The sequence below is a fragment of the Equus przewalskii genome, chromosome 1 (assembly GCF_037783145.1).
Source record: "Equus przewalskii isolate Varuska chromosome 1, EquPr2, whole genome shotgun sequence".
Lineage (NCBI taxonomy): Eukaryota > Metazoa > Chordata > Mammalia > Perissodactyla > Equidae > Equus > Equus przewalskii.
In genome coordinates this window covers 125,049,116-125,065,093 of record NC_091831.1, presented here as the reverse complement: position 1 = coordinate 125,065,093, position 15,978 = coordinate 125,049,116, and the positions used below count along the sequence as shown (strand labels likewise).

General features: G+C 39.2%; 1 protein-coding gene across 1 annotated transcript in view; it reads left to right on the top strand.

Moving 5' to 3' along the window:
• Window positions 1-9,999: 9,999 nt before the first annotated feature.
• Window positions 10,000-15,978, top strand: part of PIAS1 (protein inhibitor of activated STAT 1) — a 113,671-nt gene continuing 107,692 nt past the window's right edge. The window contains exon 1 of the mRNA XM_008539581.2: window positions 10,000-10,131. Coding sequence (XP_008537803.1) covers window positions 10,108-10,131 — 24 coding nt within the window. The 5' untranslated portion in view covers window positions 10,000-10,107. The remainder of the gene's footprint in view (window positions 10,132-15,978) is intronic.

The following is a 15,978-nucleotide window of genomic DNA, read 5'->3' as shown; positions in this document are numbered from 1 at the left end:
TTACAATGATTTAATCACTGCAGGTTTATGATGTCTTGATATCTTGTAGTGTGAGGTCTCCGCTTAGGTTGTTCCTTGTGAGATTGCATTTGCTATTCCTGAATCATTGCATTTTTATAAATATAGGAATCAGTTTTTTAGTATCTATAACAAATCTAGTAGGATTTTTGACTGCAATTGCAATAAATATATTCCAACTGAATATATATCAATTTAGGAAGAACTGACATCTTTACAATATTGAGTATTCAAATCTATGAAAAGAGTATAATCCTTCTATTTATTTAGATCTTCTTTAATTTCAGCAAAAGCTTAATAGTTTTCAGTGTAGAGGTCTTTTTTTAAGATGTGTTCCAAGATATTTTTTATTTTAAAAATGTAATTGTAGTTGGCATCTTTTTCTGAATTACATTTTCTATTTGTTTATTGCTGATATGTAGAAATATAATCAATTTTTGTTAGCTCACCTTGCATCCAGTGAACTTGATAAATTCACTTATTAATTCTAATATCTAAGAGTTTTTTGGAGAATTCTTTTAGATTTTTTCTAGGCACAGTCATACTCCCTGTGAATGACAGTTTTATTGCTTCCTTTCTAATCCTGGTATTTTCTTCTACTTACCTTATCATCTTTGTCTCATTCCCATTATCAAAGGAATATTTTCAATATTTTACCATTAACTATGCTTTCTGTAGATTTTTGGTAGATACTTGTAATCATATAAAGTAATTCCCTTCTATTACTAGTTTACTAAAGTTAGTATCATAAATAGGTATTAAATTTTTATTAAATGCCTTCTCTGCATCTGTCAACATGATCATGTGATTTTTCTTTTTTTGTTTCTGGTTAATGTGGTAAATTAAAATGGTTGGTTTCCAAACATTAAGCAACATTTTGTGTTCCTAGAATAAATCCCTCTTGGTTATATTCTATTATACTTTTATACTGCTAATATTTTGCTCAAGATATTTGCCACCATAGGAATGAGAGAGAATTGTCTACACTCTTCTTTTCCTATAATATCCTCGTCAGGCTTTGGTTTCAAGGTCCTGGCTTTATAAGGAGTTGAGTATGTTATATCTTTTCCTATTCTTGGGAAGACTTTGTGCAAGATTGCTTATTATTCCTTAACTGTTTGGAAAATTCACTGGTGAAATCATCTGTGTCTGGAGTTTTCAAAGATTTTAAATAGTGGATTCAATTTCTTTACTAGATGTAGGACTATTCTCATTTTTTATTTCTTCTTGAGTCAGTTTTGGTAAGTTATATGTTTTAAGGAATTTGTTCATTTCACGTAAATCATCAGCTGTGTTGGAATCAGGCTGTTCATAGCATCCTTTTATTATCTTTCTTGGTCTCTATAGGATCTGTAGTGATCCTTTGTTCATTCCTGATAATGATAATTTCTTTCTTGTTTTTCCTTCTTGATCAATCTTCTTAGGCAGTAACCAATTTTATTAAAATTTTCACATAGCTGATTTTTGGCTTTGCCGATCTTCTCTATTTTATATTTGTTTTAAATTTTATTTCTGCTCTCATTTTTGTTATTTCCTTACTGCTAGTTTAAGTTTGACTTGCTGTTCTCCTAACACCTTCCTGACATGGAAACATATAATTGATTTTCAGCCTTTTAATTTTTCTAACAAAGGCATATATGGCTATAAATTTCCTTTAAGTTTGTTTGTTTTATTATTTTTTTAATTGTGGTAAATTATATAACACAAAAGTTGCCACTTAAGAGTTAAACTAATTCAGCAAAGGTGTGAAATACAAAATCAACATACAAAAATCAGCTGTATTTCTATACACTAGCAATGAACAATTTGAAAAGGCAATTAAGAAAATAATTTCATTTATGATAGTATCAAAAATAACAAAATTCTTAGGATAAATTTAGTCAAGGGATTCATAAAGGATATTGGTCTGTAGTTTTCTTATAATGTCGTTGCATGGCTTCAGTATCAAGCCAATGCTCATCTTATAGAACGAGTTAGGAAGTATCACCCTCTCTTCAATTTTTTGGAAGAGTTTATGAAGGATTGGTGTTAATTATTCTTTAAATGTTTGATAGGTGTCACCACTGAAGCCATCTGGTCCTGGGATTTCTTTGTTGGGAGGATTTGTTTCATTACTGATTCAATTTACTTGCTTGTTATATGTCTGTTCAGATTTTCTTTCTTCACAAGTCAGTTTGGCAGATGGTGTGTTTCTCGGAATGTGTCCATTTCATCTAAGTTTCACAATTTCTTGGAGTACAGTTGTTTATAGTATTCTCTTACAATCCTTTCTATTTCCATGAAGTTGATAATAATGTCCACTCTTTCATTTCTGATTTTAGTAATTTGAGTTTTCTCTCGTTTTTTTCCTTAGTCAGTCTCGCTAAAGATTTGTCAATTTTATTGATCTTCTCAAGGGGCAACTTTTGGTTTTATTGATTTTTCTCTATCGTTTTTCTACTCTCTGTTTTGTTTACCTCCACTCTATTCTTTTTTATTTCTTTCCTTCAGCTATCTTTGGGTTTAATTTGCTCTTCTTTTTCTGGTTTCTTAAGGTGTACAATTAGATTATTGATTTGAGATCCTTCTCCTTATTTTAACGTAGGCCTTCATAGCTATAAATTTCACTCTGAGCATTGCTTTCATTGCACCCCATAAGTTTTAGTATGTTGTGTTTTGTTTACATTTGTCACAAGATATTTTCTAATTTCTCTTGTGGTTTCTTCTTTGATCCATTGGCTGTTTATGCATGTGATAATTTCCACATATTTGTGCATTTTCCAGTTTTCCTTCTGTTATTGATTTATGGTTTCATTCCATCGTGGTTGGAAAAGATTTTGTATGATTTCAATATTTTTGCATTTATTAAGAATTGTTTTGTTGCCTAACATATAGTCTAGCCTGGAGAATGTTTCATGTGTACTTGCCTCATATAATTTGGGACTGTGTCATTAGGTATACATATGTTTATATGTGTTATATCTTCTTTATGGATTAAACCTTTCATCAACATAAATGTAAATGAATTAAACTCTAATTAAAAGGCAGAGATTGGCAGAATGGATTTTTAAAAAACCCTTTTATTAATATTTAATGCCCTTCTTTGTCTCCTATAACCTTTTATTTATTTATTTATTTTTATTTTTTTGAGGAAGATTAGCCCTAAGCTAACATCTGCTACCAAATCCTCCTCTTTTTGCCAAGGAAGACTGACCCTGAGCCAACATCCATGCCCATCCTCCTCCACTTTACATGCAGGATGCCTACCACAGCATGGCTTGCCAAGTGGTGCCATGTCTGCACCCAGGATCCGAACCGGTGAACACCGGGCCGCCGAAGCGGAATGTGCACACATAACTGCTGCACCACTGGGCCGGCCCCTCCTATAACCTTCTTTGATTTAAAATCTATTTTGTCTGATAATAACATAAACACTCCAGCTCTCTTTTGGATACTATTTGCATGGAATATCTTTTCCCTATCCTTTTACTTTCAACCTCTTTGTGTCTCTGTATCTAAAGAGTGTCTTTTGTAGATAACACATAAATGGATAATGTTTTTTTAATCCATTCTGCCAATCTCCGCCTTTTAACTAGAGAATTTAATCCATTTACATTTAATGAGAAGATAGGACTTCCTTCTGTCATTTAACTATTTTCTGGATGATTTCTATCCGTTTCATTCCTTAACTCCTCCATTACTGTCCGTTTTTGTATCTGTTGATTTTTTGGTAGTGTTGTTTTGATTCCCTTCTTTCCTTTTCTGTACATATTTTAGTGATTTTCCAACCTAATTTGAGTGGTACCAACTAAATTTCGATAATATACTAACATTCTGCTCCCACAGATCTCTGTCCCTCCCCTTTTATATTGTTCTTGTCACAGATTGCATCTTTATACATTGTGTGCCAATGTATAGATTTATAGTTATTTTGTCTTTTTTGTCTTTTAAATCATATAGGAAAAAAAAGAAGTTACTTACCAAAAGTACAATAATACTGACCGTTACATTTACTTATGTAGTTACCTTTACCAGTGTTCTTTATTTCTTCACATAGCTTTGAGTTACTGTCTACTACCCTTTCATTTCAGCCTAAAAGATTCTCATTAGCATTTCTTCTAGGGTAGGTTTATTAGTAACAAACTCTCTTGGCTTTTATCCTGGAATGTCTTATAATCTCCTTCATTCTTCTTTTCTTTTTAATAAAGGATGTATTATATTTTATTAGATCATTTCTTTTATAAACAGTATGTTTCTAAGATCCATGCATTTGTTTGTGTTTGAGGAAGATTGGCCCTGAGCTAACATCCGTGCCAATCTTCCTCTATTTTCTATGTGGGATGCCTCCACAGCATGGCTTGATGAGCAGTGTGTAGGTCTACACCTGGGATCTGAACCCATGAACCCCAGGCTACCGAAGTGGAGAGCGTGAACTTAACCACTATGCTACCAGGCTGGCCCCTCTCCATTCTTGAAGGATAGTTTTGCAGGATATAGAATTCTTATTTGGCATTTTTTTCTTTTAGCACTTCAAATATAATTTCATCCCATTGATTTCTAGCCTCTGTGGTTTCTGATGAGAAATCAGCTGTTAGTCTGATTGAAGATATTCGTATGTGATAAATCATTTTTCTCTTGCAGCTTTCAAGATTCTCTCTTTGTCTTTGACTTTTGACAGTTTGACTATAATATGTCTTGTGGATCAATCTGAGTTTACTTTACTCAGAGTTTATCGAGCTCTTTGGATATGTAGATTCATATATTTCACCAAATTTGGAAAGTTTCTGTTCATTATTTCTTCAAATAGTCTCTTTTTCTTCTGGAAATACATATGTTGGGCCACTTGATGGTGTCCCACAGTTCCCTTAGGATGTTCACTTTTCTTCATTCTTTTTTTTCTTTCTGCTCCTCAGATTGGATAATTTCAATTGTTTTATCTTCAAGTTTATTGATTCTTTCTTCTGCCTGCTCAAATCTTAGTGAATTTTTCGTTTTAGTTATTGTACTTTTCAGCTCCAGAATTTCTACTTGGTTCCTTTTAATAATTTCTATCTTTTTATTGACATTCTCATTTTGTTCAAAAATCATTTTCCTGGTTTCCTTTATCTCTTTGAAAATATTTAAGACAGTGGCTTTTAAAGTCTTTGTAGAACTAAGTCCAATGTCTGAGCTTCCTCAGGGATAGTTTCTGTCAATTACTTTTTTCATTAAATGGGCCATATTTTCTTGTTTCTTTGTATCTTTTGTGGGGTTTTTTTGTGCTCAAAAACTGAACATTTACATATTATAATGTGTTATCTCTGGAAATCAAATTGTCTCTTCCCCAGTATTTGCTATTCTCGACTGTTGAAGTCTCAGTTTGTGTTCAGCCAGTGTTCTTACTGATATATCCTTGAACACTGGGAACTTAAAACAAAAAACAACAAGAAAATACCTTTCCCAATCTTTGCAGTTTGGCTCTGTGTGTGGGCATCCTTTTAATACTTAGCGAGGCCATTTGAAATTCTTCTTCAGTCTTCACTTCCTGATTGCACTGAGTGAGCATCTAGATCAGCCAGTGGTGGAATCTTAATATCTTCTCAGTCTTTCCTGAGCATGCATACTATCCCAGGCACATGTGTGGCTTTCTAAATGACCCTGTGTTCACGAGTACTTTTGAATTTGAGTGTCCCAATTTCCAGTGAATTTCTCTCCCAGGCTTTTACACCCAGGCTTTAGGTGGTCTATTGTATGCACCAACCATGACCTTTGGCCCAGGCAATTGTAGGTTGTTCACCTTACACTGTTTTCAAGCAATGCCTGCTGCTTTTCTGTTGTGGGTTCCAGGTTAGGCAAAACAGAGACGAGTGCCTGGCATTAGTCTTTCAGCTAGCCCCTAGACAGATTAAAACAGAAAAACGCAATGATTGCCAGAAGCCAGGGTTCTACCCTGGGATGGTGGGCTGCCAGCTTTAAGACTGCTGCTGAGTCAGTAGGGCAGGGGCAAGTAAAAACGTCATAAAGTTTTCTTACCATTTTTAAAGTTGCCCTTTTTTTTTTTTTGATTCAGCATTTGCTTGAATAATTTTTATAGCATTTGCTGTAAACTTCTGACTGTTTTCCAGAGTTCTGACAAGGTTGGTCTGAGAGTTTCTGGTTGTTTTTTCAATATTTCTGTGGAGGTATGAGAGTTTGAAGCTATATACTCTGCCATTTTGCTAATGTCCCTCTCCCCACAAATTTTGATATATTGCATCATATGTATATACACACACAAGTATACTTTTCAGACACACTTCTACATATATATGTACTTTCATTCTGAAGTAATTGTAGATTCACAGGAGATTGCAAAGAAATGTATAAAGAAGTCACATGCATCCTTCCCCCAGTCTCCCCCAAAGTTAACATCTTTTGAAACTATAATACAATATCAAAACCAGGAAACTGACATTGGTGAGAGCCATCCTCTCCCTCTATCCCTAACCCCCTGGCAGCCAGTCTGTTCTCCATCTCCATAATTATGTTATTTCATTAATGTTACATAAATGGAATCATGCAATAAGCATCCTTTGGGATTATTGTCTTTCATTCAGCATAATGTCCATGAGGTTTATCCAAGTTGTTGTGTGTATTCATAGTTTTTTTTTTTAATTGCTCAGTAGTATTTCATGGTATAGATGTATAACAGTTTGTTTGGCCATTTACCCATTAAAGGAGATTTGGATAGTTTCCAGTTTTGGGCTCTTATAAAGCTGCTATGAACATTCTTGTACAAACTCCTGTGTGAAAATAAGTCTTCATTTCTCTAAGACTAATGTCCAAGGATGCAATTGTTGAGTTGTACACTAAGTACATTTTTAGTTTTCAAAGACAATTTTCCAAAGTGGCTATACCATTCCTGCCAATAATATATGTGTGATCCATATCTAAGAAAGCTATACCTAACCCAAGATCATAGAAATTTACTCTTAAGTTTTCTTCTAAGAGTTTTATAATTTTAACTCATATTTAGGTCTATGATTCATTTTGAGTTAATTTTTATGTGTTGGGTGAAGACCACAATAGTTTTAGGGTCCCACAAAAATGTTTTAAATCTTCAAAATCACAAGAAAAAAAGTATACTTGCTTGGATTACAGTACTCTTTATACCAAGGCAGTAGTAAAATATAATTTTTAATATTTTTTTATGGAAAAAGAGGTCTCTGAGGTTCCTTCTGACACCAAACATGTGGTGTCTTTCCATACCAATTCTCCAATACCAACTGGATATCTAACAAGTCAATTTTGATACTAACTCCAAGAGTAAGCTCAGACCCCAAAAGTTAAGGGCTCAATCCCACAAGACTACCTCTACTTCAGATGCCAGTCACTAGTCCTATGGGCCACTTGTGCTTCTGACTGACCAAATTTGAGGACTCCTACAATCCTCTCCTCAGGTACGATAATTCATTGGAATGACTCACAGAACTCAGGAAAACACTTTACTTATGTTTACCAATTTATTTTAAAGGAAACGACTCAGGAACAGTCAAATGGAAGAGATGGATAGGGTAAGACACGAGGGGAGGGGATGCAGAGCTTCCATGCCCTCTCTGGGCACTCACCTCCCAGGACTTCCCTGTGTTCACTAACATCCCTCTAGTCTAGTTTGGTCTTTCTCGTGACCAGCCCCCATCCTGAAGCTATCTAGGAGCCCCACTCTGAGTTACCCCATTAGCACAGACTCAGGAGTGGTGGAAAGGGACTCATGAACAACAAAAGACAATCCTATCACTCAGGAAATTTCAAGGGTTTTAGGTGCTCTGTGCCAAGAATCAGGGACAAAGTTGAATTATATTTTTTATTATACCACTGTCCCTAGAAGGCAAAAGTGCCTAGGGCCACAAAAGTCATAATGTGGTCCTGTCAGGTAAACAGCTTTCCCAGCAGTCTGTTTGTGAAATTATGGCAGCTTGGGATAGGGTGATGGCAGTGGAGATCCAGTGAAATGGACTGGCTTGGGATCTGTTTTAGAGGCAGAGTCAGCTGGACTGGCTGATGGATTGGCTGTGAGAGGTGAATGGAAGAGAGGAACCAAGAATGATAGAATGATTTCCAGATTTTTGGCTTGAACAACTGGGTAGATAATGGTGCCATCCACTGGGAACACTGGGAAAGGAGCAAGATTGGGGGTCAAATCAAGGTTCTCTTTGACATGATGAGTTTGAGATGACTATGAGTCACGAAGTAGAGATATTAAGTAGCCATTGGATTTGTGAACCTGGGTTTTGGTGGAGGTATCTGCGCTGGACGGAAATTTGAAAGTCATCAGTTTATAGACTTAAAGTCAGGAGTTGGATGAAATCACCTAGCGAGAGTAAAATAGAGAAGAGGGTAAGGACTGAGCTCTGGAACACTGCAACATTTAAGACTGAGCCAAAGAGGAGAAATCAGCAAAGGATTTTGAAAAGGAGGCCCAGTGAGAGGACAGGAAAATCAGGACAGTGAGATGTTGAGGGAAGTTCAGGGGAAAAAGAGTTTTAAGAGAAAGGAAGCTTGTCAACTGTTTGCAGTTCTGCTGAGAGTTTAGTTTAGATAAGAATAGAGAATTGGCAACTGGCTTGGAAACATGGAGATCAATAGTAATCTTGATAAGTGATCCTGATGAGGGAAGTCATAGTATCAGAGTAGGCTGAGAAGTGAATGAAGTGAGGAAGGGAACAAGCACTGCAGACAGATCTTGAAAAACCTTTCTGAGAATTTTTGCAGTAAAGAGCAGAGAAATAGGGCAGTTCTGGAGGCGATTCTGAAGTCAAGGGAGGTTTGCTTTAGACGGGAGGAATTTCAGTATGTTTATATGCTGATAGGAATAATCTAATAGAGAGGGGCAAAAGTAATGATGCTGGAAGGTGAGGTAATTGTAGTAGTAAAATCATTAGGAATGTGGGAGGCAAAGGAATCCAGGTCACTGGTGGAGGGACCGGCTTTCATAGGCACAAAGACGCTTCATTCGTAGTAACGCAAATGCTGCTATGCCTATACCAGTAGTTTTGATGGTGAGAACATAAGAGAGTTCAAATTATCTTTTATCGTTTAATTTTTTCCATGAGATTTGAGGCAAAGTTGAGCAGCAAAAAGTTGGGGTTGGAGAGGACATACAGGAGGCTTTTAGTAGAGAGGAGAAGGTCTCAAATAATTCTTTCATCACATCTACTTAAATGTCAATTTAGAGGAGACCGCCCTCCCAGGATGAAGGACATCTCCTCCCAGTCCCTTTTTCTCTCACTGGACCATTCACGCTTTTCTGGTACTCATCTCCGTTTGTAATTGTATCCTTACAGGTTCACTGGTCTGTTCCCCCATTAGGGAACCATGGGAGGGCAGGGACTTTGTTGTATTTAATTTCCCAATGTGTATATAGCCCTTAGAAACAGGGCCGGTACACAGTCACTAAATAATTACTTGAAACAAAGAAGTAAATGAATGAAAGCCTTCAGAATTTTGTCGTAGGCCACCCCTGTTAAGTACATGTTTGGGCAAGTCACTTTTGCTCTCTGAGCTTTATTTCTGAAAATACGCCACGGGAACAGGAGTCTCTTCCCTGCCTACCTCACCGCGTTGTCATGAGGAGGATCTGAGCTAAGAGACCTGGAAACACTTCGTCAGGTGATCCTTAAATGTAATGGATTGTTATTTTTAGCCCACGTGTAGCCTCGCAGGTAGCAGGTGCCGAAAAGGACTTGCTGCTTGGGGGAAGGGGTATTATCGTTCCTGTGACTGCAGGCATCCAAGCTTTGCAGAAGGGTTCCGCAGGCCGCGGAGGGGCGGGGCTCAGGCCAGCAGCCCTCTCGCTCCGGCCGGTCCCTGGAGGCGCTGGCCGGGCGACGATGGGGGGCGGGGAGGCCTAGGGGGGAGTAACTGTCAAATCTCCCCGCTTGGCGCCATTATTTAAATAGTACGTGCCTGTCTCGCAGCTGTACGTGCCCGGGGCGGGGCTCCGAGCGCCCGGAACGGGGCGGAGGCCGGGGGCGGGCCGAGGAGGCGGAGGGGCGAGAGGGGACGGGCCGGGGCGGGGCCAGGCTGGCTAGAGGGGCGGGTCTAGCGGCGGCCCCCGGCGAGGTTCACTGCGCTTGCGCTGACAGACGCAAGATGGCGGACAGTGCGGAACTAAAGGTAAAGCGCAGCTCGAATTCACTTCTAATATTCGGCCGCGGAGACGGCGCCGCTGGCGCCGGGGGGGATGGGTCCGACCCTGGGGGGCCGCTCGGGCCTGACTCCATCCGGGCCTGGAGTTGTGGGGAGGAGCGGCGCGCCCGGCCCCAGCTGAGGGGGCCCGGCAGCGGCGGGCCGCGGGCCCCGGGTGCCTCGGGGGCGCTGACGGGTCGTCCCCGGCGTGTTATTGTTGTGGGCGCCTCTGGCGGGGGTGGCGGGGGAAGAGATCGCGAGTCGGGAGGTGGGGGCCGCGGCCGTCCCGGGGGCCCGGCTTCCTCACCTTCCAGGCAGCCTCCCCGCCCCCATGGGGAGCGGGGGCTGGGGCAGGGTGTTCGTGTCGGGGGGATTGGGAAAGCTCCCCGCCGCCGCTTCCTCTTCCTCCTCTGCGGTCCCGGGCTCCTGTCAGGCGCTCCGCTCAGACCCCCGGGAACTTGGCTCCGGCCGCCCCGCCCCTCCGCGGCTCGCTGCCGCCCCCGCCCCGGACTCGGCTCTCCCCGGCTGCCCGCTGTCAGGAGGCGCCTGGGGTGCCCCGCTTGTGCGCAGCGCGATCCCGGGGCGGTGGCGTGGGGATGTGGGGAGAAGCTCTGGGAAAGTTTAGTGAGCCTCGGGCCGGCGTTGGGGTTCGGCGGAGGGGTGGCGGGGGAGTCTGCCTGGGCGGGACGTTACTCTTTCTGATTCTGGGTAACCGGGGGGAGAAACCCCCTGGAAGGGTGTGTATTTGGACGCCGTGGTGGGTGGTGGGCAGCAGCTACCTCTCCCCTGTTCTCCTTCTCTTCCTTTGGCTGTCGTGGAGGGTGAGAGGAGCCTTTGGGGGTCTCTGCACACACCATGATGGCGATGCTATAGCTGATGAAGGTGAATGGTTCGTGTTTATATCCCCCCGTTGCCTTTTGTTTGTAGGGACATCTTGCTGGCCATGTTGATTTGAACGAAATTCTCCCCTCATCCTACTTCAACCCCCAATAAATAGAACGTTCCTCCGTTCCTCTCAACTGTACCAATTACTCACGCCTCGCGAAATTGGATGAAAGGGTGCCCCCTTTTCCCCGCTTTTCCTCCCACCCCAATCTTCTTTACCTGATGATGGCTTCTTTACCGAAGCAGATATACCACTACACAAGCAGGGGAGGGGGGTGGAACCCTTATGATTGGATTGTGACAAATGGGGCTCCGCTTGAATAATTTTGGTTTAGTAGCAAGCAGTTTTTAACTAACGCGTATTATTTCGAGGCTGTGAACGCGATATTCCCTTCTCCGTGGCTTCCTGTGTGTGATCCAAGCAGCTGGTTATGTCTTGACCCAGAGAACTGACATCTCTGTCACAGTGGAGATTGGGATATGCAGGTGTAAATCTTTGGAGGAGGGTCCTCTTTTTATAATTAATAAAAATTGTTTAAATTTTTTTCTCCGTTATAAGGAAGCGACAACTTCTAGAATAACCAAATGTCAGGTTTGTTTCTGGAGAGTTTTTCTGTGGAAAGCATCGCTGAAAGATGGTTTTCCCCAGTAATTTTGCAGTGTTAACATTCCAAAATTCGCATATTAAGGCACTGGCTTTGAGTGTCGTTCTTTTAAAATTTATGGCTAATTACAAATTAATTAAAGGAAGAGCACATTTAGGATGGTTGCTTCTTTTTTTTCCAGTTTCAAACTATTGACTGAAATGAAAAAGCCTCAAGAGTTTTAGAGTTTGGAGATAATTAACTCCTGAAGTAAAAAAGTACACAACTTTAAGATAAATGTTTTCTATAGTTTTATTCTTAAAATGTAGTCACTATGTTGCTGTAAGCTTTGCCTTCTAATATTTATGTTGTTAGGCATCCTTTTGAATGATAGCTAATCAGTTCTGTTATACATGGACCACAGAGTACAGCTGAAAAGCTTGTGCTGGCTATGTTGTCACTCTTGATGCTGTCCAAAGAAACTGGTATGGAAAGCACATGCTGGGAGATTTCCTCCTTTGTTCTTTCTCATTTTAAGAAAGTGCCTTTAGGGGTAGATCAGGTCCCTGGTGTGAGTCTTGTTAGGTAAAGTTTCTCTTTACAAAAATGAGCCTGTATCAGATAAACGCTAAGCACTTGGGAGAAACATTATTTTTCTAAAATTGGTCTCCTTTTTTGCTCTCTTCCAAAATCTACTTGAGTTTTTCCAGAGGAGTTGTTTTCTACTTTTACCTTCCTGTTGTACATTTTTTTCAAATTCTACTAACTGTTTTGACATGCTGGTTTGTCATTGTGTGTGCCCAATACTATGAGGAGCTGTGATAAATTGCTTAGCTGGTGATAGCTGTGTTGAAGTTTTGTTAATACTTGATTGTGATTAGATTTGCTGTTCTTTTTTTTGGAGGGGGGAGATGATCTTAGGAAGGCCAACCTAAGTTATTTGAGAATATATATATATAATTTTCTGTGCAGTAAGCTTTGGAAGATACTCCTTTTGGAAATTATGTTTTCTGATGGTTTTTTGTTTGTGGTTTTTGGAGGTAAGTAGCATTTATTCCTAATAATGTAGGAAAAGTCAGAATAAGAATTAAGATAAACCCAGATTTTTCAAGATTTTAGGTGAAAATACAGTACTTGCAATGAGTTTCCAACTGTGAGGTTTTGAGTAAATAGTGACTTTTTGTTACCTTCATTCACAACCCACATTTCATTTTGCTGTGGATTGTATTCATAATTATTTTCCTCATGGCCCATTTTAGTAAGTCCTTTTAAATCTATGACAAATCTGCAAAGATCAGATGGAAAAAATGGATAGATCTGTATCCCCTGTAGGAATAGTGCAAGCTGCAACACTTAAAGATACTGCCAATAAAAATTAGATTGTGAGTCATACATATCAAAAAGAGTTCTCTGCACACATCTGTTTAGGAAAGGTTTAATTTTTCATTAAGGGAATACCCATAAATGACATTTGGAAGAATATAGAGGGCCAGCTTTTTGTTATCTTTAGGAATTTAAAAGCAGGATGGCCAGATGATCTTGGAAGTTAATAATCTGACAGCTTCATGTAGCTCCTCTTAAAGTACTTTTTAAAGCAAATGTTTTTTGCATTAAAACTCAAAGCAAGTTATATTGCCACTTTAACTCATAGGAGGAAGAGTGGGAAGGAAGTAGTTCTTCATTTTAGTGAAGTAAATAATGGATTTCCATGGGAAGAGAAACCATTTAAAAGTATAGTTTTAAAAGTATCTATAAGCATGTCAGTAAATTGTCCTATTCTGCCTCTTTTTTTCAAGAAATAGCCACTTAATTTTGATCTTTGTGGTGTAGTTGTCTGCTTTTATTTCAGATAGAAGCAAGTAAATCTGACAATTTATTTATGAATTTGATTCGAATCTCCATAACTTGGTTTTTTCAAGTGCCACATTTAGATGGCTTGTGTTTTAAGTCACCATTTTTATCAACAGTGTTTAAAACAATTTATAGAGTACTTCGTTTTTAAGCATTTCATATAATTGTTTTGAAATGCCGCCTTTTCCTCCGCCGTTTTCTCTTGGGTGCTTGTATTGTCTTTCTCTTCAAAGAGTCTCCTGTAATCCCAGTTGATTGCAGTAGTGCTTAGTGGTGAGTCCACAGCTGATTAACCTCGGGTTTCTCCTGGTGAACTCCGTCAATATGCTGCTCCCGGGTTCTTGCTGAGACTTTTGAGTTCAGTGTAATTTGTACCCTTTCTTGCTGGTAACTAGGGATCAGAAAATAAAATGGCTCATGGTTGTAGGGGAATTGGGAAGTAATATCTAAGTTTCTGAAAAACTCAGTGTTTATGATGAATGCAGCGTTTTAAAACAAACAAAACTGGTTCATTACTTCATAGAATTGATTGAAGTGTTTTCTGAAGTATTCTGCTCTGGCATTAAGCACTATTTTTTTTTTAATATTTGAATAATATCTTACTTATATGGTACTTTACAGTTCATAATGTATCACATTATCTTATTTGATCTTTCCAGCAGTTCTTTGAGGTAGAAAAGGCAGGTAATATCTTCCTTTTATCCATAAAGTGAGCCCAAAAAGGGTAAGTGACTTGTCCAAGGTCATGCAAATAAAAGTGGCAGGAACTTAAACCTAGGTCTTGTGATTTCAAACCCTGCACTGTAGCCTGCTTTAAAGGTATCCTGTCAGTCCTGGAGCCCTCTAGGGTGCCTTGCTCACAAAGAATTCTAGTTATGTTGTTGCTAATACTTTCCCTCTTGCTCTATGCCAGGGTATTTTTGGATATTTCTTGGGCTTTTTTTGCAAGGAAGATTTTGGAGTTTGTTAGTTGGAATCATAGAAATTAATTCAGGCAGATGCCGTTTTACTTGGGAAAGTTTCAAGGAATACTGAAAAGTAAACAGAAAAATAAACAACACCTGTAATCCCAGCGCTTAGAAATCTCATGGTTAACATCTGGTTATCTATCCTTTTAGACTTTTTCTCTGTGAGCATCACAAAAAGAGATCATACTACTCTTTATATGTAATCTGCTATTTTCATGGCTGACTTTCCAGGTTAGTAAATATAAGTGATGATCATTTGAGGGTAATATTGTGTTTTATTCAGCTAGTCTCTTGTCATTGAAGAATTAGATTATTTCCACTTTTTTGCTATTTTAAACAGTTTCTTGCCAAGCAGCCTGATACAAAAGTTTGCAAATATTTTATTCTAACTAAATATATTGGTGTGACAGAACTTTTTTTGTGCTTTATGGAGCACTGCAGATGATATTTTGATTAGATGAAGTGTTGTGAGCGAAATAAGTAAATTCTTTATTTGTTCATTGTCTATACCTTTATGGTTTCATTTTCTATAAACCTGTGAGATAAGATTATTAAATTATGGCAGAGATAGATTTTATAATAGGTAAGTAAACATTGCTTCTGAATCAGAACATTTGATAAAATATGAAACAGATTATGGATTAGCATGTATAATTTATATCGAGTATGTCTGATTTTGGAAATTATAACATAGTAATCAAATATTGCAAGTTTGAGTTCATCTGTTTTTTTTTTTTTTTAAAGATTTTATTTTTTTCCTTTTTCTCCCCAAAGCCCCCCGGTACATAGCTGTACATTCTTTGCTGTGGGTCCCTCCAGTTGTGGCATGTGGGACGCTACGCCAGCGTGGCTCGATGAGCAGTGCCATGTCCGCGCCCAGGACTCGAACCAACGAAACACTGGGCCGTCTGCAGCGGAGCTCGCGAACCCAACCACTCGGCCACGGGGCCAGCCCCTGAGTTCATCTGTTTTTAATTGGCGTTTAGGGGCCGGCCCTGTGGCCGAGTGGTTAAGTTCGAGTGCTCCCCTTTGGCGGTCCAGGGTTACACTGGTTCGGATCCTGGGCGCAGACATGGCACTGCTCATTATGCCGTGCTGAGGCTGTATCCCTCGTGCCACAACTAGAAGGACCCACAACTAAAATACGCAACTATGTACTGGGGGGCTTTGGGGAGAAGAAGGAAAAATAAAAAATAAAATATTTTTTAAAAAAGCAGTGATGAACATTAATATAAAGAAAGTGGATATGAGAATTTGCCTTACTCATATTTTTAATCTCAATGCGAAGTGTTGCCACAGTATTTATTAGATTGGTAGGTAACTTTTCTAGGAGGCTGATATAGAAAGGAGGTTACATAGGCAATGAAAACGTTTTTCTATTTTAAGAAGGAAGCTTTATGGGTTAAAAATTAATAAATGCATATGTGAATTAAGGATATTATTTGTGCAGCATCTGAAAAGTAGAAGGAATAGTTGCATTGTGGAAGGAATAGTTGATAGAATTAAGGCCGTGAAATTGATCATGCTCTAAATTTGATATGTTCAGT